Consider the following 27,771-nt stretch of genomic DNA (forward strand, 5'->3'; position numbering starts at 1 on the left):
TCATTTTAATCCAGTTTTTAGTCAAAGTGATATGTGACATTAAAATGGCATATTCAACAAAACATTTAAAAAAATTGTTTTTTTAGTTGGACAATATATCTTTATACCAGCTTATTCCTTATATTAAATGTGTGTTCTAAGTTTTATTTTAATAAAAAGAGAAAAACAATGCACTACCTAAGTAGCTCGATGTTGGGATATATTGCGGGCCGCTAACATTATTAAAATCGACTTATTTGTCACATTTTTAACTGTTTAAAGATGAAAAAAATATCACAATAGATCCATAAAGTATTTATTTTTACATAAAATGTAGTGTGTGATTTTAAATTAGGTCAAAACATGTAGGTCTAATGTCTTTAACTTTGTAAATGTCATAAGGTTTGTTTCTATTGCAAAAAATAACTGATTAAATATATACACAAAATTGATTGGGTATTAGAATTTCATTTAACCAATTTATTAAGTGCAAGATTGGTTCAAACTTTAAATAGCACAAATATTCAGAATACAGCTTTGAATACCCAGTTTTACCTTTTGAAGCAATAAAAACAATATAGTTTTACTAAGATGTTTTATTGACAAACTCTATTCACCATTACGGTTGGTAAGGTTTTAACCGGACTACATTTTCACAGAGGCTTGACAACCCGGTGACTTGAACAGAGATTGTTTTCTTGCGAGATTTGTGCAAACTGCATATTATGAAACGTGTTACGAAACGTTATTGAAGCTTTTTTCTCAGCTATTTTGTGATACCTTTTTCATGATGTTTTCAATATTCAGGTTGCATTATTTTATTATATTTGAAAATTGGTTTATTGGTACTACAGTCTGCAACAACCTTCTTCCTCACTTAACAGAGAAATAATTTTTTCTTTGATATGCCATGCATTTGCACATGATTTAGATATAGGTTTTAAAAATATATATTTTCTATTATTAGCTGGCGATAACTACATTAGCTGGGAGACAATTTTCGTTACTACATTGCTGTTGACCATTCTCGCTGGTGTTGATTTTTATTTACTACATAAGCTGTTGGGTGTTTCTACATTAGCTGGAGGTTTTACTAAATTAGCAGAGGATTGTTCTACATTAATGGTTGTAACAAGCAGTATAGTCTGGGTTCCAGACGGAGTTTTTTCTTAATATTAGTAAAAAGATAAATATTTTGGCACATATGGCGTTTCATACGTATACTACTTGATTTTGGATACTCCGTCTGGGGAAACACGCACAAGTCACGTGGTTTGACACGAATTCTTGGTGCATACGATTATCCGGTTGACTAGTTTCAGCTGCATGCGATTGGCTACTCACTCGTACACCGTTTTAATATTCATATTTCAGAATTTCAAAGACTCGACAACTAAGATGATGCGCATGCGCTATGTTACGTTTAGACAATGTGTACTTGGTTACATTTATGAAAGTTTCTGAAGGCTAGAAATTATTTTATATGCCTAGTAGTCTGGTAAACATTTTGATGGGATTTTTCCCAAGAACATGAAAACTCGTCTTGATATGATAGGCTATAGCTTCTCCGCAAATCAAACATTGAATGGATCATTTATTACGCGGAGATAATTTTGATTTAATTCCCACCCAGACCCTGTCCTGTTCTGTGTGGTCGTGTAGCCCTGTTGTTGTGTGCCGCCGGCAGTGGTGGTATGTAGGCCTACTTTATTGGCGTTTTATTTGGCAGGTCATACGTGCGAATTGAGTAGGACCTACGAAAGAGGCCTAGGCCAAGGACTAAACAATTAATAAACAAAACAACTTGGCATTACGATTTATATTTCAACAGTCTCGATCGTACATTCAGCACTGTACGTACTCGATCTTTTTCATTTTGAAACAAAATGATCATTGGTTGATTCGAAATCCATTTACATACCGCCCGCCCCATATAGCCAAATACGGTATGATAAACTACGTCATTCTTATCGGATGTTTGCGGTCTGCAAATCGATTTCTATACCTGTTTCACAAGTCTGTATTTTCAGACAAAAATCGTGGTCGAAATAAAAACAAATAAATAAAAAAAATAGATAATACAGACTTGGGGCAAGTCTACAAGCAGTACAGTACAAGAGCCCAAACTGTTATAGTGCTTTAACATAAAAACAAAAGCAGCCATAAATAATTGAAAGGAACCCTTTTTTCAACTTAGCTCAGCATCCAGCAGTTAACTTATAAAATAAATCAATTTAATGCTTCCTCACACCTGTTCACATACCTGTTCTAATTGCTATAGTAACATGTAACATTAATTGCTATAGTAACACATAGATATAATGGTTTTAACTTCCTGGTGATGCAATGGTCAGGACCATTGAAGTTTAGCTAGCCGTTTTATTGTGATTCTGAACTATATTATGGACCTCAGTGTCAGATATATGTTTTAAAATAATGGGGATGGGACAAGAGCAACATTAAAAATGAATTGTCCTTTACTTTACTTTTTAATTATTCAGAATAAAAAATAATGCAATGTTAAAACTCATTGGATTGGCTGGAGATTATAAGGCAATTACTAATTTAATTTTGAATTTTAATTATAATTTCTAGATTTTAAAGTTTGTTAATTTTTACTTATATTATTGCACAAAATATAATATTGTATTTCGTTATATAAAATTAACATTGTTCATGCAGTGATTAACTTTAGATTTTGAATGCAAATAGATACACAATGAATAATTGTTTGAATTTGCTGGTAGGATATGCCTGATCTCAGCGCATTATGACAACATGGGAATTTATTCTTAATTATTGTGTAAATATGCAGTATGATGAAGATGATATTCAGTTTTGAAAGATGCTTTTTGCCAGAATGAAAGGACAGAAAGTAGAAAGAATAAATAAAACTAATAATAAAAAATGTAAAGTAATATGTTGATTGATCATAAACTTTTACATGATGATGACTTAATAGAGCAGTACTTGACCTGGATTGACCTCAACTGATCTCCCAGTCATTAACTCAATGATAGACATATGAAAATCTCTAGAAGGTCCAATGTGTGTAGGAATTATAAATTCCAATGAAGTAAAATTATGTCCCCATCTGCATTTTTTTGACACAACAAAAAATCTTATTTAATTATTGATTCATAAGAACTGACCCTGAAAGTCAAGGTTATTTTGTTGGGTTAAAACTAATGTGTTTTTAAATTGCTGGGGCCTAATTTCTGCAGCATCAATACAATTCATAATTATACTGACCTGCATTTTGAAACTGTTTCAATGTGTGCAGTAACTATAACATGTCAACATTACCCAACATGCAATGCATTCAAATGATCAAATGGTCAAGATGTAGGTAGTTGTCTCAAGGCCATTAAATATTAATTTGGATTTCGCCTAAAATTTGCATGATAACTAGAAAAATGGTGCCAAGATCCAATCATCGAAATATACATTTTTCCATCCCCTGAATCCATACCGATGGCCCTTGATGGCCCTCTGTCCGGTCACTGCTCGCTACCCTAGCAAAATACTCAGTATACCGGAGATTACCCAACATTGAATTGCATAACCCCCTTTCCCTATACTACACTTCTAGATCCATCCCTGTGTATAAACAAACTAACCAAAAAAATTTTCTATGCCACTACATCTTCCATTAAAAATATGTTAAAGATTTTTGCCTAAAGCTAAAAGAATATTGCAGTGAACTAGATCAACATGTAGTTACCTTTGTTCTATTAAACATGAAGTCTACAGAACATTTACAACACTTGCTAAATTTAAATTACTTGAATGCTATTTTCTTTGCGTCATCTACATTACTGTATCTCATGAGAAAAACAAATTTAATACTATTTTAAAAGTAGCAAAATCTCATCAAAATTGATGTGCCTTGAAATAATAAATTCAACTGCAGTGAATATAAATTGACAGTCTACATATCGTGTTGGCCTAATTTAGATCTGTGAATATTTATCCAATTTATTATTTTGTAAGCTATTTATTTGTATTTCCAATGAACTATTGCATTCTGTATTACAAATGTTGACTATTGAAATAATAATCATTTATTTCAAATATTTGAATCGTTCTAGTTATTAAATTTTACAATTACCCATATTAGATCATTTATAAACAATAGGTAGATAGATAGATAGATATTGTGTAAAACTTTGAGTTTATCATAGCTCCTAAACGTAATATACTGTCTACTAGCACAGAACATTAGTCGGTATAATTCTCGATAAATGTATAATTCTCGATAAATGTTCCATAACAGAGGCAAGTGTTAAAGGTTATGGAAGGCTTAAAGCATTCATTTTAAAGGCTCACTGCCCATTTTATGTGAATATCAACTGAAGATTTTGCACTTAAAATATGCAAAGAATCTGATTATATCTTTTATTTCAAACATTACTTGTAATCCTATTGATATATTAACAATATGTATTGGTATATTTATTTCTTATAGAAACACATTATTTTTGCAAATATTTATATTTAAGAATTTCTGGTAAATATCACTATGAATAAAAATTTCGAAGAGTTTCTTTTTAAAATAGATTTAATTGGAGAATTTTATAAAATGTTGTAAAATCATAGGTAACCACAAGCTGTAAAGCAAAAGGACTTTTTACTAATATACTGTATAAGTATACTGCACTTTTCAAACTATGAAACAGAGGTGAATGTGATGGTAAATAGGTGACGATTTCTCCCCTTTTGTGAACAGCCTTGTACAAATCCTAGCTAAGGGCTTTACTTTGACACACAGTTTATGAATATATTACATTATATATAGGGCTACAACTAGTTTATTGATTGTCACCATGGATACAAAAAGACCATCTTGTTTTATTGTGAGTGATAACAAATTAATCAATTTCAGTCAATTTGTTACAACAAATAGTTTTAATATGATTGGCAGGAGAAGAAGATTTATGCTTCATTACATTTTGTCAATAGAGAATATAAAAACAACTGAAACTCATGTCCAAGAGCTTCAATTTAATTCAATTCTTTTATTTACATAGTGATTATCTTTGCGTTATTTAAGGGTTGTTGGACAAGTTTAAACTGCAAAGGTTTTCAACTTCTTTAAAGGTTCATGTCGTGTCAGTGTACACATCTAGCTCATATGCACTTGCTTAACAAATACTGAACACTCACTTTATTACGAAAGAGCCAATAGATTATCCAAGCTTGAATCTAAAAAGTATACCCTCTTGGGAAAGCCTGGTTCATCCCTTGTAATTGTAATAATATTATTAATGTTGATAATATATATTTGGATCAAGGTCATTAACACTGCACAGTAGTGCAGGCAAAATTAAGTAGTCTGTAATGGCTCATCCATGATACTGTAGTTCAAGGTACAGTAATATAGGTGGCGCTATTTTTAAATAGCTGTTAAAACAGCTCTTAACCAGCTGGATTTATTATTACTGTACTCAGTAATAATGCAACACAATATGGTGTTGAATATTAATTAGAACATCCTTTACTGCAGAGAACATTATATCATGTATAATCAATATTATATTAGTTTTCCAGACCCAAAAATATGTTTTAATGTTATTTTAGTGCATGCATCAATGGTGTGAAAGATATTACTTGATACAAACAAATTAGAACTAGAATAATTATTATAGAATATTGGTAGCTATAAGTAGCATTTTGCATGATATTGTTATACATTATTTTGATTAAAACAAAAATTGTTTGATTATTTTTCCAGGTAAATCCTGGTGGAAAGGCAGCGAAAGGACAGATCTGCATTGGAGATACTTTGTTACAAATTGACGGAATTAATACAAACCACTTGGATATATTACAAGCACAGGGGATTATAAAAGCTGTTAGAGGATCTTTACAATTACAATTATTAAGGTATGAATAGTTTGATATAGTATTCTTGTTTATTGAGGAAGCAAAGTTACCCACCCCAAAACAATTCCCAGTAAAATTCTGGTCATTTGTATGGATGTGTGTAATTTGTATTAGATAGTATATATTCATACATTTTCTATCCTCAAGTACATTGTCATGACTAAAGGCCAACTCAGAGAGCATTGTATGATGAGACCTGACCAGTCAGAAAATAAAAAATGTTTAAAGTTTCCCGACGACCTAAAAAAACTATCACAAGATGACTCGTCTTGACGGAATTCAACTCAGACAGCACTGACGATTCATGACATTTGTCAGGCCTCATAAGATGCTGTGTGATTTGGGTTTAAGGGGCTTCTTGGTATAAAATAAATAGAATAGAATGGATGATCCTTTAGGATACTGCAGAAAGAAACAACCAACATGCTGTGTAAATGGAAACAGAGAGCCATAGAAAGGAATTTAACTCTGGTATCTACAGTAGGCCTATCTGCTAGCTAGTACAATATATTATTTAATGGGTCATTGGCGAATTCACTTTTTGGCAGGGTCTATATAAGAAAAAAGATACTTTTTTTCTTGGCAAGTAACATTTTTTATTATTTATTGTTTTTTTTATTTGTTCTCCAATTTGTAGGGAATACGCATCAGATACCTCAGACGACAGCATGTCAATAACCAGTACAACAAGTAGTTCATACAGAATACTTCCAAATGATCAAGTAACATCAGGTAAAGTTATGCTAATTTGTTATTATGTTATCATATTGTATCCTATTATCTTTCAAGTTAATTGATGATCAGTATGGTTGTATTTCCTCTTAAACTATGAAGTATCGTATAGACTAGTGATAACTAATCTCAACAATAAATCAAGAGAAAAATGAATCTTAACATAAGAGAAGATTTAGGGCCTGTTTCTGCTGAGCAGAAATAATCGATTATTAACCGTTTATCTTTTTTAATCGATTATTTTTGGGCAGCAGAAACAGCGCAAAATAAAATAACCGATTAAAAATAACCGATTAAAAACACTCAATCCATTGCGTGTTTTAATCGATTATTTCTTGTTTTAACCGCTTATTGCGGAGCAGTTTTGAGCTGCAACACAAATAGCGCTTATTGACCCCCATTTTGACCTCTAGAGTATGGCAAACTCAGATCATTCACATCACAAAGCATGCTGTTTATTTGCGCAATATTGACGACGATCAGCAAAACAACGATCGCGATGTAGACCGAATAACAATCAAATGTTAAACATTTGATTTTTATTATTTTGTGGGGGAGAATTATACCGAGAGACTCCAGAGGTGTTACAAGTACACCGTTACATCCCACCAACAAGTACACCGTTACATCCCACCAGTCCAGGCTAACGATGTTTTACATGTCCTTTTTTAGGCCTGTTGTCTGTTGACTTGTTTCGGTAGAAATATATAGCCTATTTATAGGCCTAGCAGGCCGAAAATAGAACCAACGAACGGCAAAACAAACTTTTCTCGCCGACGTGTCTTCTTAATATAACATCATTATTCTGTTGTATGTAGTAAGGTAGTAGGCCTAGATGTTTATTTTACAGATAATATAGCTTTACGTAAGAGTAATTTTTAATCCTACATGTGAGAGTTTCAGTCAGCGATAGGATGTAAACAAACCAAATCTCATCGGCCTTTCATAACTTGAACTGCGCTGTGGGGGAATGATGACGTGATTTTAAAAATCGATTACCTGAATAACCGATTAAAGTCGTAGCAATTTTCAATTGCAACGCGATTATTTTTGTGGTTTGCGGTGACTGGAAAAAATCAATTATTTTGATGTTTTCAGCAGAAACAGACCCTTAGAAAGAAAAAAATGTCAAACGAAGTGTTATATATTAAAGGACAGATGTGAGCAAAAATGTTTAATTGTTCATATGTTGTAGTTCATAATAAAAGTGTATCCAGCTGTTATTTTTTGGATATCTTATTAGAACACTTGATTATTTGAAAAACATTCATAAGTTTCAAGTGGGTAAAATTCCTGTTGTGAGAAACTCAAAAGATACTGAACTTTATATTCACCAGTCTAGTTTCTGATGTTGTTATATAACCAAATTTGAACTCAGGAAACTCATAAAGTGAGAATTTTATATTTCTGTTGTTATTAACTGCACATGTGTGTTTAAAAATCTATGTACTACTCTAGTGTAGCAGATTTTTAAAAAAATGCTAGACTATAATGGAGACGTTTTGTCTTGCATCATCCGCCAACTTCAAACATTTATATAACTACTGTATTGAAGATGAAGGAAAATTTATTTAAAAAGAAAATAAAATGATGCAAATAAGCATATGCACTAAATAGTTTATGTAGATAGTTACACCCATAAAACTAGACATTTATTTGATTAGGTATATGCCATTTTGCTTGTTGGAATGCTTGTTGACTAAATTAACTAGCGAGTCATATGGCCGAGCGGTTAAGGCAGGGGCGCCGTTTATCGTACCTAAAGAGCCAACAACAACATCGGCAAGGGTTCGAGGCCGACTCGCTCCTAGTTCTGGTGGTGGAACAAGTCTTCTCGGATAAGGACTATAAACCGTAGGTCCAGTGTACACAGTTATAACCTGTGTGTACTTTAAAGAACCCAGTTCATTATTCGAAAAAGAGTAGGGGGTTACCCCGGTGAACTGGTTCACACAATAGCCTCTGTATCAGGGGGATTACCACCTATCTGATAGGACAGTGATTAATTCACTATTGGTAATCCTTGGCCACAGTGCCTAAAGACATAAAATAAAATAAAAATAAATAAAACTGAGACAACAAGTCTGAAAGCTTTTTACAATTACACCAAGCATCATTTTAATGACTGGTATCTTAATACTTCATCTCTTATGAACACAACAACAGTAATTACTTTTAATGGTACAGTTTTAGACAAATTTTAACTTTATGAATTTCAGTTTCCCCATATTAATTAAGTAAATAAATAATTAGAAGGCTTAACAAAGGTTCAGCAGAATAAACATATTACTATTCAAATTAGAACGTGAATATTGATAGGTGCATATATTGTGAATCACAATGAATCATAATGGATTGAATCAAATCATTAAAACATGTAATTCATTGAAACGGAATAATTTTTGAAATTCTGTATTAAATAGTTATATACATGATAGCTTTTAATTTCAATTGAAGATAGGTGTAAACTGATTTAAAAATATCCTTAGCAATTAATAAATCTTAGATTTAAACTAATCAGACAATGTTTAGGGTAGAGGTCCCCCTAAATTCTAATCCAATCAGTGGCCTACAAACTTTCCTTGCTAAACTAAAAAAAGAGGTGCAATCTTGGTTATTCATCCACTAATTTTTCCAAATAAATGAGGTTAACATGCATGATGCCATAAATTATATTTCATATGAATCATGTAGCCTAAAAGAAATGAATCATATAGCCCTTTAGAATCCATTAAATACAATTTCAAAATATTAAATATTAATGTTATAATTATTAAACACAGCATATTGATTTTCATTCATATCTCACAGTGCATTAAAACAGTTATTAAATACTGAGTTATTGAAAAATGAATTAAATATGTAAGAAATATACTAATATGCCTTGTACTGATTTGTGACTAACATACATTAACCTGGTTTGTATCATTATATTACAGGTATTTATTTATTTTTATCTGTTATTAGGTACATACAGGAGGGTATTTGGAAATAGGTTAATAAATCTATTGTTCATTGATAAGATTTTGTCAGTTAATTCATCATATGACAGCCTACTGTACAAAATTATGCATATATACAAATTTTGCAGTGTACTGTAAATTGTAATGGTCTAGCAATTTTAATTTTGGAGTGGTTAGTCAGTCCCCACTGAATGATACCATTATCTTGGTCCTCTTGAAAATTCTTCCCTCTTGATAGTTTGGCTTCTTGGCAGTTCGTGCCCTGATGTGATATTTCTTTTCCCTGGGCTTTGACATTTCTTGCCCTTGCCATTTCTCTTGCCACTTGGTTCCCAATATTATTTGCTTAAAATGACCATATACATTGAAATTGAATAGTGGAGGAGAGTTTGTAAATCATCACTTAACATTGAATTGACATTGAATCACTACCCAATCCAATTCTAAACCTGCCTCCATTCTTTTCTCCCCAGGCACGGATTTAGGTGGGGATAATTGGCTTTAGCCCTCCAAGTTTAACAGAAATGTCTTTTTGACCTCTTTTCAAATACATGTCTGCATTCTATGTGTTGTTGATATTAATTATTCATTCTATGTATTCAAATTGATTTATGCAGCTGCACTGATTTGGTAAAACACAATTTTTTCTAGCTTTAATGACAATAAAAGCTTAAATTATTCAACCTCTCTAGTCTCAGAGAAAACAGAGACAGTTACTGAGAATCAATGTGTTCAGTTTTTCTGTCTTTTTAAAGAAAAGTAATAACAAAATTGCTAAATGAATTGTTTATTTTACTACGTATAACAATTAATTAAGCAATGTAATTCCTGTTGGGTGTGGTTTGAATACACTAAATTAAACAATAAAACAAATAATTTTCATATATTTAACCAACAAAGTAAAAAACAATTTAGAGAATAATACAAGATTACTATAACTTGAAGAGTCAGCAGTCTCATGATCCTAATTTTAATAACAATATTATGTTAACAACTAAAGAAAACATCTAACTAATATGCTACTAGAAAATAACTTCCTACGACAGAGTCGGCATTTACGGTATATAGCTTTGTGTATGTGTAGCATCAGAAAAAGTGGGAGGGGCTTTGTAAACAGGCATTAACTAAAGTAAATCCGGTAGAGAAGGGTGAACGATAATGGTACGAATGGTATTTTAAGAGGTATTGTATTATCTAATATATATAATTATTTTTCCACTGTACCTGAAAAAATAATTTTTTTTGGGGCTTTTATTCTACATATTGACTGTATGTGAAATTTGTTTAAATAATTGCTTCTTTAAGACTTGTTGTACAGAATGGTAGGTTGTTCTGAGCTATAAAAATAATTCATGAAATTAATTTTAAAACATTAAAATGACTCCTCTCACCCAAATAGCACTTTAAATATACTTTGTAATAGGGTGTAAAGCACTGAAAAGGCCTTAATTAAATTGTAAATTTGTAGTGTTATTGGGTGACGCTGAATATAACTGTATCATCGCTTCTCTTGATAAGCGTGTATCAAATGGGTCTGTAAGATTGGGCGTGAATACCATAATTGAATAATGTTTGGCAATTGGAATCATTGCACTGAATAAATTGGCTATGAATGAATTGATGAAACAGATGGGTAGAATGACTACATAAACCTACTGACTCATCCTTGACAATCGTTCTACTTCATCATTCTAAAATATGAACAATAATCCTACAAATTCAGAAACTAATCAATTTTATTTGACTCATTGTTGGTGTTTCTCATAGTCAAATGTATCACAATCTTGTACGGATCAGATAAGCAATGAATATCAGATGAAGTATCAGTAGAAGTCACTATTACCGTACCCATGTGGTAGCTTCTCGCAACCAGGGAGTAGCTTCTCATAACCAGGGCATAGCTTTTCTCCAATTCTGAAAACAAGGTTTGATGCCAATGCTCAAAGGGTCACCAATTCAGTGTTCACTTAAAAGATGTATTGTCTCCCAAAAAACATGAAAATAAAGAATAAAAAAAAAAATAGGTCATTTCCCTGTTTATCACTTCTGTTAAAAAATAGTAAATACTGTTTTCACTTAAAAAGACAAAAAATATAAATTGAACCAAAAACCCATTGACTATTTTCCCCTTTAAATCACAGTTTTTTAGGTAAATACTTTTTGAATACAGTAATTATTATACATTAAAATGGTATATTCAACAAAAAACTATTTTTTTTAGGCCCGGGGACAATACAGTTTCTAATATTACATTGTCAGTCCAGTTATGGCAGTACATCCGATGGATACAGTATATGGATAATAATAGTACTTTACTATGTGAAACGATCATCCATCTTTCAATACACTAAAATAGTTTGTATTTTGTTGTTATGCAATGCTCAATTTAATCCATATGTCCCTAAACAAATGTTAATATGTTTAATAATAAAGTTGTTATGCTTCAAGACTCTAGTATATCATTTGATAAAACTGAAAAGGCCAAATAGTTAATAAACATTTAAATGCAATTTAAGAAAAAAACCTTTAAAAAAAGCAGGTTAGACTAACAAACGGTTTTATTACTAGTATGGTAGGCTTAGCTAGCTAATTATTTTAGTCCAAATTAATACATTTTAGTTTAATAATTTTGTTTTAATTTATCAGTATCATTACAAATCCCATTGAACACTTTATTAAGCTGTGAAATTAACACAACAGGTTTATTGGAATTGATTTGGCTGAATGCACTCATAAAATTAATTAGATTAATACAGATTGAATGATATGGGTCAAAGGCCAAAAATCAATTAGCTGCATCGTTTTCACCAACAGCTGTGTTACCCGAAATATGACGTTAATGTTGTTGAATAATGTATAGCAAGCGAGACTGTACTGTATATGTAATGTTATAGTGTTATACATAGTGATGCAACAACTTTAAGTATGGTTCATATTCTTGTCAATATCAGAGGCCTGTGGCCTTATTCACCGATCACACTTAAGTGAGATATTTCCCTTAAATATTAAGTATTTCACTTAAATCAATAAATATTTATGTATTTCCCTTAAATTGTATTCACTTTAAGATAGGATATTTTTCCCTTAGCGGAAGAGTGAATGGTGAATACGGCCCCTGGTTCAATTCAGATTCTTGTCAACACCTATAAACAGAGCATCAGTATTGCTGCCTATTTACTAAAATAAACAAGAAATATTTCTTCAATCATATCATATATTACAGGAAAACTTTTTGAGTTGATTGACATTTGTTTTGTGTCTATCACCCTCTATAGTTTACATCAATATAATTGTTTTTGTTATGACAATTGTGATAATAAAGTCAGTTATCTAAATTAACAGCTTTTATTATAATAAATACTTTTCTCCACTGTGGCCTACCCGCATTTTAAGTTCAACTAAATCTGTGAAATAAAGTGTTAAAAATATAAATGAACATGATGCTTTTTGTAGCATACTTGTTATTCTCTTGAGTATTTTAACCCTTTTAATAACCCTCTACAGGAGATATATGTTTTGAGGCAGAACTTAGGTTCTTAACCCTCAAGTGACCCATTCGGATTTCATACCTCCTCTAACTCTTTAGAGTCTATGCTTACTGTACTGTACCATCGCCTATAGGGATTTGTTTAGGTGAAATCAAAAAGGATTTACCTTTTTTTTATCAATAATAATAATAATGCAATTGATCTTGGCATAGTTTCTGTTGTTGTTAAAACTCCAATACAAAATTCCTAATTCTTACTTACTTTCCATTCTTGAATTAAAGGATGGAAACCTTAAAACATTTATAGAATGTGTTTTTATTTCAAAATTCCAAAATGTTTACATGTTCTTTTTGTCTAACACACAGGAGACATTACAGTGCCAAGAATTTTTGTAAACATTTTGAAACTTCTGTACATAAATAATCAATCTAAAAAACAATCTAAATATATACAAACAATAAAATCCTTTTTGCATGCAAGTTAAATACACTGTTATGTGGTCTATTGAATAAAACCCTCCCTATCAGTACATCCTCATTTTCCCCACTGGTCTCCTTATCTGTTGAATAAGTTGTCTATTTTAAGACAATTTATGGTGTAATAACATCTTGTTATACCATAGGCCATTATGCCAGTTTTGTATTTATATATTCAATACAATTTTTATTTTGCAATGTTTGATTCTTTCTTCTTTTTCTGTAAAAGGAATTCTTATCACATTGACATTTTTCAAACATGGTTGCCAATAAATTTGTTACTGTGAATCATATTCATCAAAATTATCTTCAGGGCTGGAAATAAATCATATTTTATTTTCATGTCAGAACCTGGAGATCCAAGCAAAGTTACAATTGATGATGATGTCATCAATGTGGACGGAGTTACGCTTGAAGGGTTTAATCCTGCCAATGTCTCAGTCACTTGTACCACGACCAGAAAAGTCACCAAAATCACCCGCAGCCGTTCCCCCTCCCCAGCTCGTTTTACAAATGATGTTGAAGAACACCGGCCATACGGGTATCATGTTTACACTTCTGAAACTGAGGAAGAAGAGGTAACCCCACCGGTAACAATTTATCAGAGCCAACCTCATGTGATCAGACCAAAACCAAAGCAACCAGGACCACCGGTACCACCAACACGTGGTAACCGTCCCCAGCAATACACCATTGGAGTGATATCCTCGCCACCCAATTTGAAAGGTTTGTCTCACGGTTTGCCGTAGCTTTCTAACGCTAACGGCATGTGCGATGAGGCAAATCAGCAAATTGTGCATGCTCAGCAACTTTCTTACAATAAAACCAGATTGTGGTCTAGAATAGGTTCTAACATTCACAAACTTGTTTGTATTTTTTTTTTAAGTTTAAGTGAGTGTTTTTTTTATTCCGTATACTTTTGCTTTACTTGATCTAACAGATTCCTGCAGTTGAAGAACCCCTAATAATTGTTACTTTCCCATCAATATTGTCTTTATTAAGAAAGATGGCAATTGGTTTGAATAATATTTTTCTATTTATAAAGCACTAACAATAGTTTATTACAGTAGTTTTAGACTGACAGCATGTAACAGTAAATTGTGCCATATGTAAAGCTATGAATCTTAAATTGAAGCTGCGTACTTGTCAGCAATATGTTATGACCTTAGAAAGAGTTTCTTTGCCGCCGACAACATATTACACAAATCTTGCAGATGACTGTCCCTGCTAGGATCTCTCTGTTAGCATATCGCTACAATTCATTCATTTGGATATTTATCTTTTTGGAATTATATTTTTGACATTTGGAAACATTTCTGGATAATTTAAAGCTCCGTTTTAGTTAATTGTCCATTACAAGATGTATGAGAGGAAAAATCCAGGTTAGTTATTAATGTTCATTGGTGTGTTATTTGTTGTCACTTTCAAATGTTAAATTTAATGTGTGCTCAATCTTTTGAAAGTCAATTCTGGTCAGTTTAAGCATTCATCATTCTTTATCAAATGATTATTAATAGCACAATAATTTACTTAGTTTACCTAAATTAAATTAATTTAGACATTCAATTAATCAATTGTATTTATTTTATGTTATACAAATTGTAGCCTGATGTATTGATACCAATGACAGATCTAATGATTGGTTCACAAATTGTAGCCTGATGTATTGATACCAATGACAGATCTAATGATTGGTTCACAAATTGTTGTTGTCACTGATTATTTTTAAATTACAGTCTTTGCATTTTTATTACTTTATATAATTATCATAATTAATATGTTTATCTAAATATGAATTTTAATTGATATGTTTCATTTAATTTTTTATGTTATTTCAGTTGAGTTCTTGTCTGTGTACCTTTTTAAAAATTTGTTTTTATTTTACACATTTAATTAGAAATCACAGTTTTTTGTTGTAAACTTTGTTCAGATTGTCTTTCATTTAACTTTTGGTTCATTTAAATTTTCGTTCTCTTCATGTTGCTTTAATTAATCATATCATTTTAACCTTTCTCATTCATTTGCTTATTAACCATATGTTTGTCATTCATCATTAGTTCGTCGTTTTGCTGATGACTTGGACCCTGGTTCCATGTCGGACACAGCGCTGATCCACGTACGTGGAAGACCGCCTTTACCTTCTAGAGGGCGACCTAGGAGAAGGAAAGGCAGAACAGCAATTTATGTCCAACCTTCCTGTAACGTCCCTTCTGGTATTAGATTTTAATATAATTTTTTTTAGAATTTGCATAAAACATCTGATATTCATATATTCATCTAGAATATTATGCAATCTGCAATTTTATCTTGAATTGTTTTTGACAAATTCATATTATGACCATTTTAGTAGGTTTTTGTTTAATTATGCGCTGTAAATTTTTAATTTGCATAGTTCTAGAAAAAGATGGATCTATTAGATGAATTTGCATATAAAAGAAAATTTTGCATATTTTGCAGTTAATCCATTCTAACAGGTTTTTAATGGCTATCTGGATTTAGACTAATTTAAAAGGAATGAAAATGTCTTTGGTTTACACCTTGATCCTTTAAAAACGTTTTTGTTTATTTGGCAACATTTTCTGGATGCTTAAAGAACCAGGCCTTTATAGTATTTTTCAAAATATATAAATGTTATAATAATGTTAATACAGTATGTTGATCTTATGTAGTGCTTAATGCAAAAAGCCTCTAAGCACATTATTACCCGAGTCATTTTTTTGATCAAACACGTTTGGAAACAGAGAATCAAACTCATGATTTCACAATTAATAGTTCAACACACTGCCCCACACGCCCTCACATTTATAAATTTGCACTCTTCATCTTCAGATACTTTGTCTAAATTGATGATCCATGTCATGTTCTTATTGATCACAATTCAGCCATATAATCATTGATATGACATTTATTTAGTGACATTTAAAGTGGCATTTGCATATATTCTTCTTTATTCATTGCGATTGGAAAATATGATTGTGATAAAACTAAGAAATATGCAAAATTACATCAAATAACTTAATTGGTTGATTGATAGACCATACTAATGCTTAAAATCGTTTTGCCATTACCAATTCTTTCCTGTCTATTGTCTAAGGTATTACAGGTATTTTCATGCTACAAAGACTTCTAACACATGATTTATTATAAATGTATAGGGAGGGAGTTTTGTTGAATGTTCATATCTTTTACCTCCATATGAAATTTGCCATTGAAGATGAAATGATTCCGCTATGTTTAAGCTTAAAAGTACAGTATTGAGATTACTTCATTATATCCAAATTTACTCAAACAAATCTTTATTGGTAAACCAGCACAGTTTCAGAGAATAATCTTTTTCCTTAAATTTTTTTGAAATACTTAATATAGAATGTTCCTACTGTACATCAAGAAAACATGATAATGCCTGTATACCCTTGACCATTCTTAACATTTTAGATAATTTAATAAAACTTATAAACTATAAATCATTTTGATTGCATGTACTTTAAAAATTAAAGTGGGTTTTTTTGGGGGGGGGGGGGGGTGGGGGGAACACATTCATTATCATCTGTTAAATCTTTAAAAATAATAGGTGTAAGAAAATATAACACCATGATGGTTTTTCCATAGATTTTTTTTTACTTCCAAGAGATTGATTATTTTATAGTCAACTGGGATTTTTCAATGTACTTGAACTGAATATATATTATATAATTACTTTTTTCCATTTTTATTTGGTTTTTAATAAATTTTAAATAATACTGTTTGATAACAATATCTTTGGAATTTTATATTGATTGGTAAATTTAAGTTCTAATGTGTTAAAGATCACACTGTTTTAGACATAATTTAAGTTTATCATTTCATATTGTGTTTATTTCTATTATACTGAAAGTATTATTGTTTACTGACATTAATTGATAAATTTGTTTCACAGTTAGGCCGACACATTCCCAAGATGATATGGCCACAGTCGCCTACTCGGCCCCTCCAGTGCCACCCCACCCTGAAAGTGACTGCGAAGAAGGACCCCGTGTCCCACAAAGGCCCAGAGTGAATAAGAGCAATGTACCTCAAATTGTGAATGGTAAAGTCCATATTGGAATGCTCATAAATACTGTCAATAGAAAGATTGGAATGTTCTATTATAATGCAGTGATAATACTTTAGAGTAGAGATTGTAGATTGCTAATTAATAATGCTCTTTTCTTCCAGATTTTCTTGTTTTCTCCTAATAGCATGCAGCAAATAATGTAGTGAATAGTTAGTGAATTATATATTGGAATGAGCATTATGTAATGTTTTTATTTGCATCCATTGTTTTTGGGAGGAACGATTCAAATAAAGTTACCTAAATATTAGCAAAATTAATGTTGGAATGTGAATTGTTTTATTAATAATTTAGTAAAAAAATGTATTGATAGCAATAGAATCATGATCTATCAAAAGAAGAATGTAATTTCTCTGCGTCAATTTTGATTAATATAGCTTGACATTTAGAGATGATATATGATATTTACCAAAATTGAATAACTTGGAATTTTAAAATTATCATCATTAATTGAACATTATTTTTTTATTACAAATTCTTAATGAAACCATATAACATAAACATAATAACACTATGGTAAATAAGACAATGTCACAATGCAGCTGCCGATAGTGATTGATGTATAACTTATTGTCTTATATAACCTACTATACAACATAGTCTGTTTTGGTATAAATGGAATATCTGAAAGTAGGTCAAATGCTTGTTACTTAATGTTTACGGTTAACAATGAATTAGTTAATTTCGGAAACACATTACTGCGTTTAAGCTCCGATTTTACCAAATATCAAAATATGCCACATGAAAATGTAATTATGAAATACAAGTTGGTTTTGGAAATGATTTCATTCTGTATTTGTTTATTTTATTTCTAATATAGACTGTCTTGTCTTTGCCATTTCCTGTTATGTTATAATAACACAATAATGGATATAGACAATATAAATAACTTTTCTTATTCCTGTATTACTTTTGTTACTTTTATATCTTGTACATAATTTAGTTTTCTTGTAAATAGGCATTACTTTTAGAACTACTTTTTTTTTCTTTTTTTTAATTACTCTGGAAGCACCTTCACTCAAGAAGTGTGCTACTGTTTCAAAGTATAGCTTCCAAATAAATTTATTTATTTAGTTATTATTATTGTACTGTAAAAGTAGATAAACAAGTTTATCTTTACAAATGAAATACAAAGTCTGACGATTAATTTAGAACTTTGTAGATGTACAGAACATTATGCATGGTGCCTCCCATGCATTATGCTTCCCCATGTATTATGCTTCTTTAACTTGATTTCGATTGGTCAGTTATTCTGTTTCATTCAGATCCAAAGACATTGGCAGTTTGCTTCATTGACGTAAGCATGACAGCAGGGTCTACAACCCCCAGATCAACTTCTTTAAAAGAAAATAATAAAGATCCATAAACAAAAGTTTATTAAATTTCCTACTCGTCCACATATTAAATTCAATAATTTCTTAATTCATACATTACAATGACAACTGCTTTATATTTTAATAATTATTTAATTACGTATAATTACTATCAAAGGCCTGATTGGTTAACAGCTATGAGGCATCTTGTCAAATTCTCAGCTGTTTTTTAGATATGTCTTCTATCTACCAAAAGGTTTAAATAACATTCCTATGAGAAGTTTGTGAACACTTCCTAGTGTGATAATGTGAAGTAAACTGTTGCTTACAAGTACCCTAAAGTAGTTAAGTCAAAAGATAGTAGGCCAAGAATATTTTATTATTTCCTTTAATTATTAACTTCCCAATAAGTTTTGAGAAAGATGCATGATATCTATTATAGCATTATACAGGTCGTCATGCCATCATGAGGAGGTGTTCAAATGTGATGCATAGAATACAAATATACTATATGAAGCACATTGAGACAACATTGACAATGATAAGATAGACTATATAGTTTATATAATTCATAAATGTTGTATATATACAAAAATGTTCCAAATAAATACTACATTAATCAATTGTTATAGTAAGATTGGACAAATATTTCTATTGTATTGAATTTAATGTGACTTTAACAGATAAAGTAAAAAATGTGTTGTACCGTAGACTACTACAACATTAAATGCCACATTGTGAAAGTGAACTATATAGTTAGCCTCATTGAAACAGCCAAAGGCAATGTGATATAGTTGATGATAGTCTTTGGTCCAGACAGCTGTCAAAACTATTTAACATAAAATACATAAAGAGAATACAAGTTTAAGAACTGGTTATTGGCACCCAGCTATCTGTTTACAAAAACAGTAAAAATAGTAACATTCAAGTTGAAATATGATTGTCATCCAATTATGGGTTAAAAATTTTATATTGGTTTAGTATTATATATCCAAATTAGTCTGACCTAGATTTGTAGCATGTCGTGTAGTTACAGCGCCATCAGTAAGGTTGTATCCCTACCTAGCCAACCAACCCTGTTCTCCACTTAATAACATAAATTTCATCATTTCAAAAACATGAAAAATGATGATTTAAAAAGTTTAAATAGGCCATTTCGCAGTTTTAATGAAGTTAATCAAGTACTTCCGTTGAAAAAAAAATACTGTTTTAACTTTTAAAAGGACAAAATAAACAGCTAATTTCAACCAAAAACCCATTTACTTCAAATTGCAGTTTTTTAGGTAAATAATTTGTTTCGATCCAATTTTTGGTCAATGTTAACAACTATTATGTTACATTAAAATAGTATATTCAACAAAAACAAAAATAAGGGGGACAACAAATTTTAAAAGGCCAGCCCATGATTAGTTGCTGTTTTAATTGATTAGAGTATATCAACTGGGCTACAATAAGTTTTACCCCAGGAGAGTTGTATTGGTTATCCGCAACGAAGTTGCAGGATAACCTCTTGTGATTGTACGAAATCATCAACATCTTTTTTGGTTATCCGCAACGAAGTTGCAGGATAACCTCTTGTGATTGTACGAAATCATCATCATTGGTTATCCGCAACGAAGTTGCAGGATAACCTCTTGTGATTGTACGAAATCAACCTGTATGATTTTTGTGTAACGCTTTTCTCTAAAACTCGCAAACATAACATTTCGGTAACTATCTTAACATATTGACATTTACGTAACGTCGTCAAGCGAAGCTTTTCATGACTTTTACAATTGCGCAACGTGACTTACGCGCGATTTAACGATTTTGTCGTATTTAACATAGCTCGACAACCAAATAACATTTCAACTTGAAACTTTGCAAAAGTTTAATTTATATCATGCGCTAACTTTCTGTTGAAAAAAAATTGCGTGTTTTACACAAAGTTACGCGCGCACGCGCATTTAAAATTTCAAAATGCGCAAAATTAATTTATAATCAACTTTCTACGCGTTTCATTTCGTTTTAAGCATGTCAAAAATTCCCACGCGTGCGCACATTTTTACGTGTGCGGTGCGCACCTAGTATTGAAAACGTACTTTTTTCACGTGATTTATATTTTTCCAGCCTTTTCTAGTAATTTTACCAAATTTTAAACAATTTCGACTTAAAGATACGTCATACGAGCACGTCGAATTGGACAATTTGCGCGCGTTTTTTATGAAAAGGTTAAAAAATTCGTTTAAAATATGCCTTTTTTTAAACAGTCGTAATTTCTAAACTAGACGGTCAACTTTTTGTGGATGGCATATTCTGGAAGTAGATGAGTTGTAGATATCGGATCAGGTATTAATATGGCTAACCGGACATTGTGACGTCATCGTATGGCCACGCGAATATAAAATTTAGGATTTTTGTATCTTTCGTCATAGCTCATCACATTGAATAGAGCGCATCTCCACTTATCCGTTTTCCATTTTCACCCCGATTTTGATTTTGTCTAGGTCAATCAAGTATCTTTCGCATGAGTTAAAAATATTTTAATTTTTTTGACGTCATCATGCCTAAAAATTTTAATCACGTGTGGCATCAATTTCATCTTTACAGTAAATTTTAATCTGTTATAGCTCGTAAGAATAAAACTTGATAATCACGATTAAAACTTTTTCTGGAAGCTATTGGATTGTAGATACGAAATTATGTAAAAATGTTGCCAATCGGATGTTGTGACGTCATCATATGGCCAGTTAAATAAAAAAGGTCGTATTTTCATCTTTTGCGTCATAATTCATTACATTTAAAAGAGCGCGCATCAATATTTCACGTATTCAAATTTCTTCTACACGCTAATACGTTGTTGCTGAGATAATTTCCTTTCGGAATTGCTACCTTCCCGTTTCATTTTAAAACCGTCAACATGTTAAAAATTGCAATAAATAGCGGGTCCCGTAATTTCACCTATTCTACACTGTATGTGATATGGATACAGATTATACTGTGTATACTATATATGAATTTATATATAGATAAAATTCAGCAATAACAACATATCATATTCTTCAGTTCAGGTCATAATGCCAACGTGAACACTTCCTTTTGTCCTCAACCTATCCCCTTAATGTTAATGTTGCACCACTTGCGCGGCGGATAACCAAACTCGTCAAAGTGACGAGTTACATGTCTAGTTGGTTATCCGCAACGAAGTTGCAGGATAACCTCTTGTGATTGTACGAAATCATTCTGTATGATTTTTGTGTAACGCTTTTCTCTAAAACTCGCAAACATAACATTTCGGTAACTATCTTAACATATTGACATTTACGTAACGTCGTCAAGCGAAGCTTTTCATGACGTTTACAATTGCGCAACGTGACTTACGCGCGATTTAACGATTTTGTCGTATTTAACATAGCTCGACAACCAAATAACATTTCAACTTGAAACTTTGCAAAAGTTTAATTTATATCATGCGCTAACTTTCTGTTGAAAAAAAATTCCGTGTTTTACACAAAGTTAGGCGCGCACGCGCATTTAAAATTTCAAAATGCGCAACATTAATTTCTAATCAACTTTCTACGCGTTTCATGTCGTTTTAAGCATGTCAAAAATTCCCACGCGTGCGCACATTTTTACGTGTGCGGTGCGCACGTAGCATTGAAAACGTATTTTTTTCGCGTGATTTATGTTTTTCCAGCCTTTTCTAGTAATTTTACCAAATTTTAAACAATTTTGACTTAAAGATACGTCATACGAGCACGTCGAATTGGACAATTTGCGCGCGTTTTTTATGAAAACGTTAAAAAATTCGTTTAAAATATGCCTTTTTTAAAACAGTCGTAATTTCTAAACTAAACGGTCAACTTTTTGTGGATGGCATTTTCTGGAAGTAGATGAGTTGTAGATATTGGATCAGGTATTAATATGGCTAACCGGACATTGTGATGTCATCGTATGGCCACGCAAATATAAAATTTAGGATTTTGTATCTTTCGTCATAGCTCATCACATTAAATAGAGCGCATCTCCACTTATCCGTTTTCCATTTTCACCCCGATTTTGATATTTTCTAGGTCAATCAACTATCTTTCGCATGAGTTAAAAATATTTTAATTTTTTTTACGTCATCGTGCTTAAAAATTTAAATCACGTGTGGCATTAATTTCATCTTTACAGTAAATTTTAATCTGTTATAGCTCGTAAGAATAAAATGTGATAATCACGATTAAAACTTTTTCTGGAAGCTATTGGACTGTAGATACGAAATTATGTAAAAATGTTGCCAATCGGATGTTGTGACGTCATCATATGGCCAGTTAAATAAAAAAGGTCGTATTTTCATCTTTTGCGTCATAATTCATTACATTTAAACGAGCGCGCATCAATATTTCACGTATTCAAATTTCTTCTACATGCTAATACGTTGTTGCTGAGATAATTTCCTTTCGGAATTGCTACCTTCGCGTTTCATTTTAAAACCGTCAACATGTTAAAAATTGCAATAAATAGCGGGTCCCGTAATTTCACCTATTCTACACTGTATGTGATATGGATACAGATTATACTGTGTATACTACAGTATATATGAATTTAAACAATAAATTTCAGCAATAACAACATATCATATTCTTCAGTTCAGGTCATAATGCCAACGTGAACACTTCCTTTTGTCCTCAACCTATCCCCTTAATGTTAATGTTGCACCACTTGCGCGGCGGATAACCAAACTCGTCAAAGTGACGAGTTACATGTCTAGTCTTTTTCTTAATCTTCTTTCTTTCTGTATGATTTTTGTGTAACGCTTTTCTCTAAAACTTGCAAACATAACATTTTGTTAACTATGTTAACATTTTGACATTTATGTAACGTCGTCAAGCGAAGCTTTTCATGATGTTTACAATCGCGCAACGTGACGTACGCGCGATTTAACGATTTTCTCGTATTTAACATATGTCGAAAACCAAATAACATTTAAAAGTGAAACTTTGCAAAAGTTTAATTTATATCATGCGCTAACCTTCTGTTGAAAAAAAATTGCGTGTTTTACACAAAGTTACGCGCGCACGCGCATTTAAAATTTCAAAATGCGCAAAATTAATTTCTAATCAACTTTCTACGCGTTTCATGTCGGTTTAAGCATGTCAAAAATTCCCACGCATGCGCACAATTTTACGTGTGCGGAGCGCACGTAGCATTGAAAACGTATTTTTTTCGCGTGATTTATGATTTTCCAGCCTTTTCTAGTAATTTTACCAAATTTTAAACAATTTTGACTTAAAGATACGTCATACGAGCACGTCGAATTGGACAATTTGCGCGCGTTTTTTATGAAAACGTTAAAAAATTCGTTTAAAATATGCCTTTTTTAAAACAGTCGTAATTTCTAAACTAAACGGTCAACTTTTTGTGGATGGCATTTTCTGGAAGTAGATGAGTTGTAGATATTGGATCAGGTATTAATATGGCTAACCGGACATTGTGATGTCATCGTATGGCCACGCAAATATAAAATTTAGGATTTTGTATCTTTCGTCATAGCTCATCACATTGAATAGAGCGCATCTCCACTTATCCGTTTTCCATTTTCACCCCGATTTTGATATTGTCTAGGTCAATCAACTATCTTTCACATGAGTTAAAAATATTCTAATTTTTTTTACGTCATCGTGCTTAAAAATTTAAATCACGTGTGGCATTAATTTCATCTTTACAGTAAATTTTAATCTGTTATAGCTCGTAAGAATAAAATGTGATAATCACGATTAAAACTTTTTCTGGAAGCTATTGGACTGTAGATACGAAATTATGTAAAAATGTTGCCAATCGGATGTTGTGACGTCATCATATGGCCAGTTAAATAAAAAAGGTCGTATTTTCATCTTTTGCGTCATAATTCATTACATTTAAAAGAGCGCGCATCAATATTTCACGTATTCAAATTTCTTCTACACGCTAATACGTTGTTGCTGAGATAATTTCCTTTCGGAATTGGTACCTTCGCGTTTCATTTTAAAACCGTCAACATGTTAAAAAATTGCAATAAATAGCGGGTCCCGTAATTTCACCTATTCTACACTGTATGTGATATGGATACAGATTATACTGTGTATACTATATATGAATTTAAATAATAAAATTCAGCAATAACAACATATCATATTCTTCAGTTCAGGTCATAATGCCAACGTGAACACTTCCTTTTGTCCTCAACCTATCCCCTTAATGTTAATGTTGCACCACTTGCGCGGCGGATAACCAAACTCGTCAAAGTGACGAGTTACATGTCTAGTCTTTTTCTTAATCTTCTTTCTTTCTGTATGATTTTTGTGTAACGCTTTTCTCTAAAACTTGCAAACATAACATTTTGTTAACTATGTTAACATTTTGACATTTATGTAACGTCGTCAAGCGAAGCTTTTCATGATGTTTACAATTGCGCAACGTGACGTACGCGCAATTTAACGATTTCCTCGTATTTAACATATGTCGAAAACCAAATAACATTTTAAAGTGAAACTTTGCAAAAGTTTAATTTATATCATGCGCTAACTTTCTGTTGAAAAAAAATTGCGTGTTTTACACAAAGTTACGCGCGCACGCGCATTTAAAATTTCAAAATGCGCAAAATTAATTTATAATCAACTTTCTACGCGTTTCATGTCGTTTTAAGCATGTCAAAAATTCCCACGCGTGCGCACATTTTTACGTGTGCGGTGCGCACGTAGCATTGAAAACGTATTTTTATCGCGTGATTTATGTTTTTCCAGCATTTTCTAGTAATTTTACCAAATTTTGAACAATTTCGACTTAAAGATACGTCATACGAGAACGTCGAATTGGACAATTTGCGCGCGTTTTTTATGAAAAGGTTAAAAAATTCGTTTAAAATATGCCTTTTTTTAAACAGTCGTAATTTCTAAACTAGACGGTCAACTTTTTGTGGATGACATATTCTGGAAGTAGATGAGTTGTAGATATCGGATCAGGTATTAATATGGCTAACCGGACATTGTGACGTCATCGTATGGCCACGCGAATATAAAATTTAGGATTTTTGTATCTTTCGTCATAGCTCATCACATTGAATAGAGCGCATCTCCACTTATTCGTTTTCCATTTTCACCCCGATTTTGATATTGTCTAGGTCAATCAACTATCTTTCGCATGAGTTAAAAATATTTTAATTTTTTTTACGTCATCATGCCTAAAAATTTAAATCACGTGTGGCATCAATTTCATCTTTACAGTAAATTTTAATCTGTTATAGCTCGTAAGAATAAAATGTGATAATCACGATTAAAACTTTTTCTGGAAGGTATTGGATTGTAGATACGAAATTATGTAAAAATTTTGCCAATCGGATGTTGTGACGTCATCATATGGTCAGTTAAATAAAAAAGGTCGTATTTTCATCTTTTGCGTCATAATTCATTACGTTTAAAAGAGCGCGCATCAATATTTCCCGCATTCAAATTTCTTCTACACACTAATACGTTGTTGCTGAGATAATTTCCTTTCGGAATTGCTACCTTCGCGTTTCATTTTAAAACCGTCAATATGTTAAAAATTGCAATAAATAGCGGGTCCCGTAATTTCACCTATTCTACACTGTATGTCACTGTATGTGATATGGATACAGATTATACTGTGTATACTACAGTATATATGAATTTAAACAATAAATTTCAGCAATAACAACATATCATATTCTTCAGTTCAGGTCATAATGCCAACGTGAACACTTCCTTTTGTCCTCAACCTATCCCCTTAATGTTAATGTTGCACCACTTGCGCGGCGGATAACCAAACTCGTCAAAGTGACGAGTTACATGTCTAGTTCTTCTTTCTTTCTGTATGATTTTTGTGTAACGCTTTTCTCCAAAACTCGCAAACATAACATTTTGGTAACTATCTTACCATATTGACATTTACGTAACGTCGTCAAGCGAAGCTTTTCATGACGTTTACAATTGCGCAACGTGACTTACGCGCGATTTAACGATTTTGTCGTATTTAACATAGCTCAACAACCAAATAACATTTCAACTTGAAACTTTGCAAAAGTTTAATTTATATCATGCGCTAACTTTCTGTTGAAAAAAAATTGCGTGTTATACACAAAGTTACGCGCGCACGCGCATTTAAAATTTCAAAATGCGCAAAATTAATTTATAATCAACTTTCTACGCGTTTCATGTCGTTTTAAGCATGTCAAAAATTCCCACGCGTGCGCACATTTTTACGTGTGCGGTGCGCACGTAGAATTGAAAACGTATTTTTTTCGCGTGATTTATGTTTTTCCAGCCTTTTCTAGTAATTTTACCAAATTTTAAACAATTTTGACTTAAAGATACGTCATACGAGCACATCGAATTGGCCAATTTGCGCGCGTTTTTTATGAAAAGGTTAAAAAATTCGTTTAAAATATGACTTTTTTTAAACAGTCGTAATTTTTAAACTAGACGGTCAAATTTTTGTGGATGACATTTTCTAGAAGTAGATGAGTTGTAGATATCGGATCAGGTATTAATATGGCTAACCGGACATTGTGACGTCATCGTATGGCCACGCGAATATAAAATTTATGATTTTTGTATCTTTTGTCATAGCTCATCACATTGAATAGAGCGCATCTCCACTTATCCGTTTTCCATTTTCACCCCGATTTTGATATTATGTAGGTCAATCAACTATCTTTCGCATGAGTTAAAAATATTTTAATTTTGTTGACGTCATCATGCCTAAAAATTTAAATCACGTGTGGCATCACTTTCATCTTTACAGTAAATTTTAATCTGTTATAGCTCGTAAGAATAAAATTTGATAATCACGATTAAAACTTTTTCTGGAAGCTATTGGATTGTA

General features: G+C 31.8%; 1 protein-coding gene across 16 annotated transcripts in view; it reads left to right on the top strand.

The window, feature by feature from the left end:
- Nucleotides 1-27,771, top strand: part of LOC140052593 (uncharacterized) — a 115,962-nt gene that overhangs the window by 20,305 nt on the left and 67,886 nt on the right. For 14 of the 16 annotated variants that reach the window (XM_072098213.1, XM_072098216.1, XM_072098215.1 and 11 more), the window contains 5 exons: nucleotides 5,714-5,865; nucleotides 6,503-6,597; nucleotides 13,873-14,250; nucleotides 15,582-15,737; nucleotides 17,441-17,590. In XM_072098213.1, the coding sequence (XP_071954314.1) occupies nucleotides 5,714-5,865; nucleotides 6,503-6,597; nucleotides 13,873-14,250; nucleotides 15,582-15,737; nucleotides 17,441-17,590 (931 nt within the window). The remainder of the gene's footprint in view (nucleotides 1-5,713; nucleotides 5,866-6,502; nucleotides 6,598-13,872; nucleotides 14,251-15,581; nucleotides 15,738-17,440; nucleotides 17,591-27,771) is intronic. The other 2 variants (XM_072098222.1, XM_072098227.1) reach the window with 2 other exon arrangements.

Source organism: Antedon mediterranea, chromosome 6, assembly GCF_964355755.1.
Source record: "Antedon mediterranea chromosome 6, ecAntMedi1.1, whole genome shotgun sequence".
NCBI classification, from domain to species: Eukaryota; Metazoa; Echinodermata; class Crinoidea; order Comatulida; family Antedonidae; genus Antedon; species Antedon mediterranea.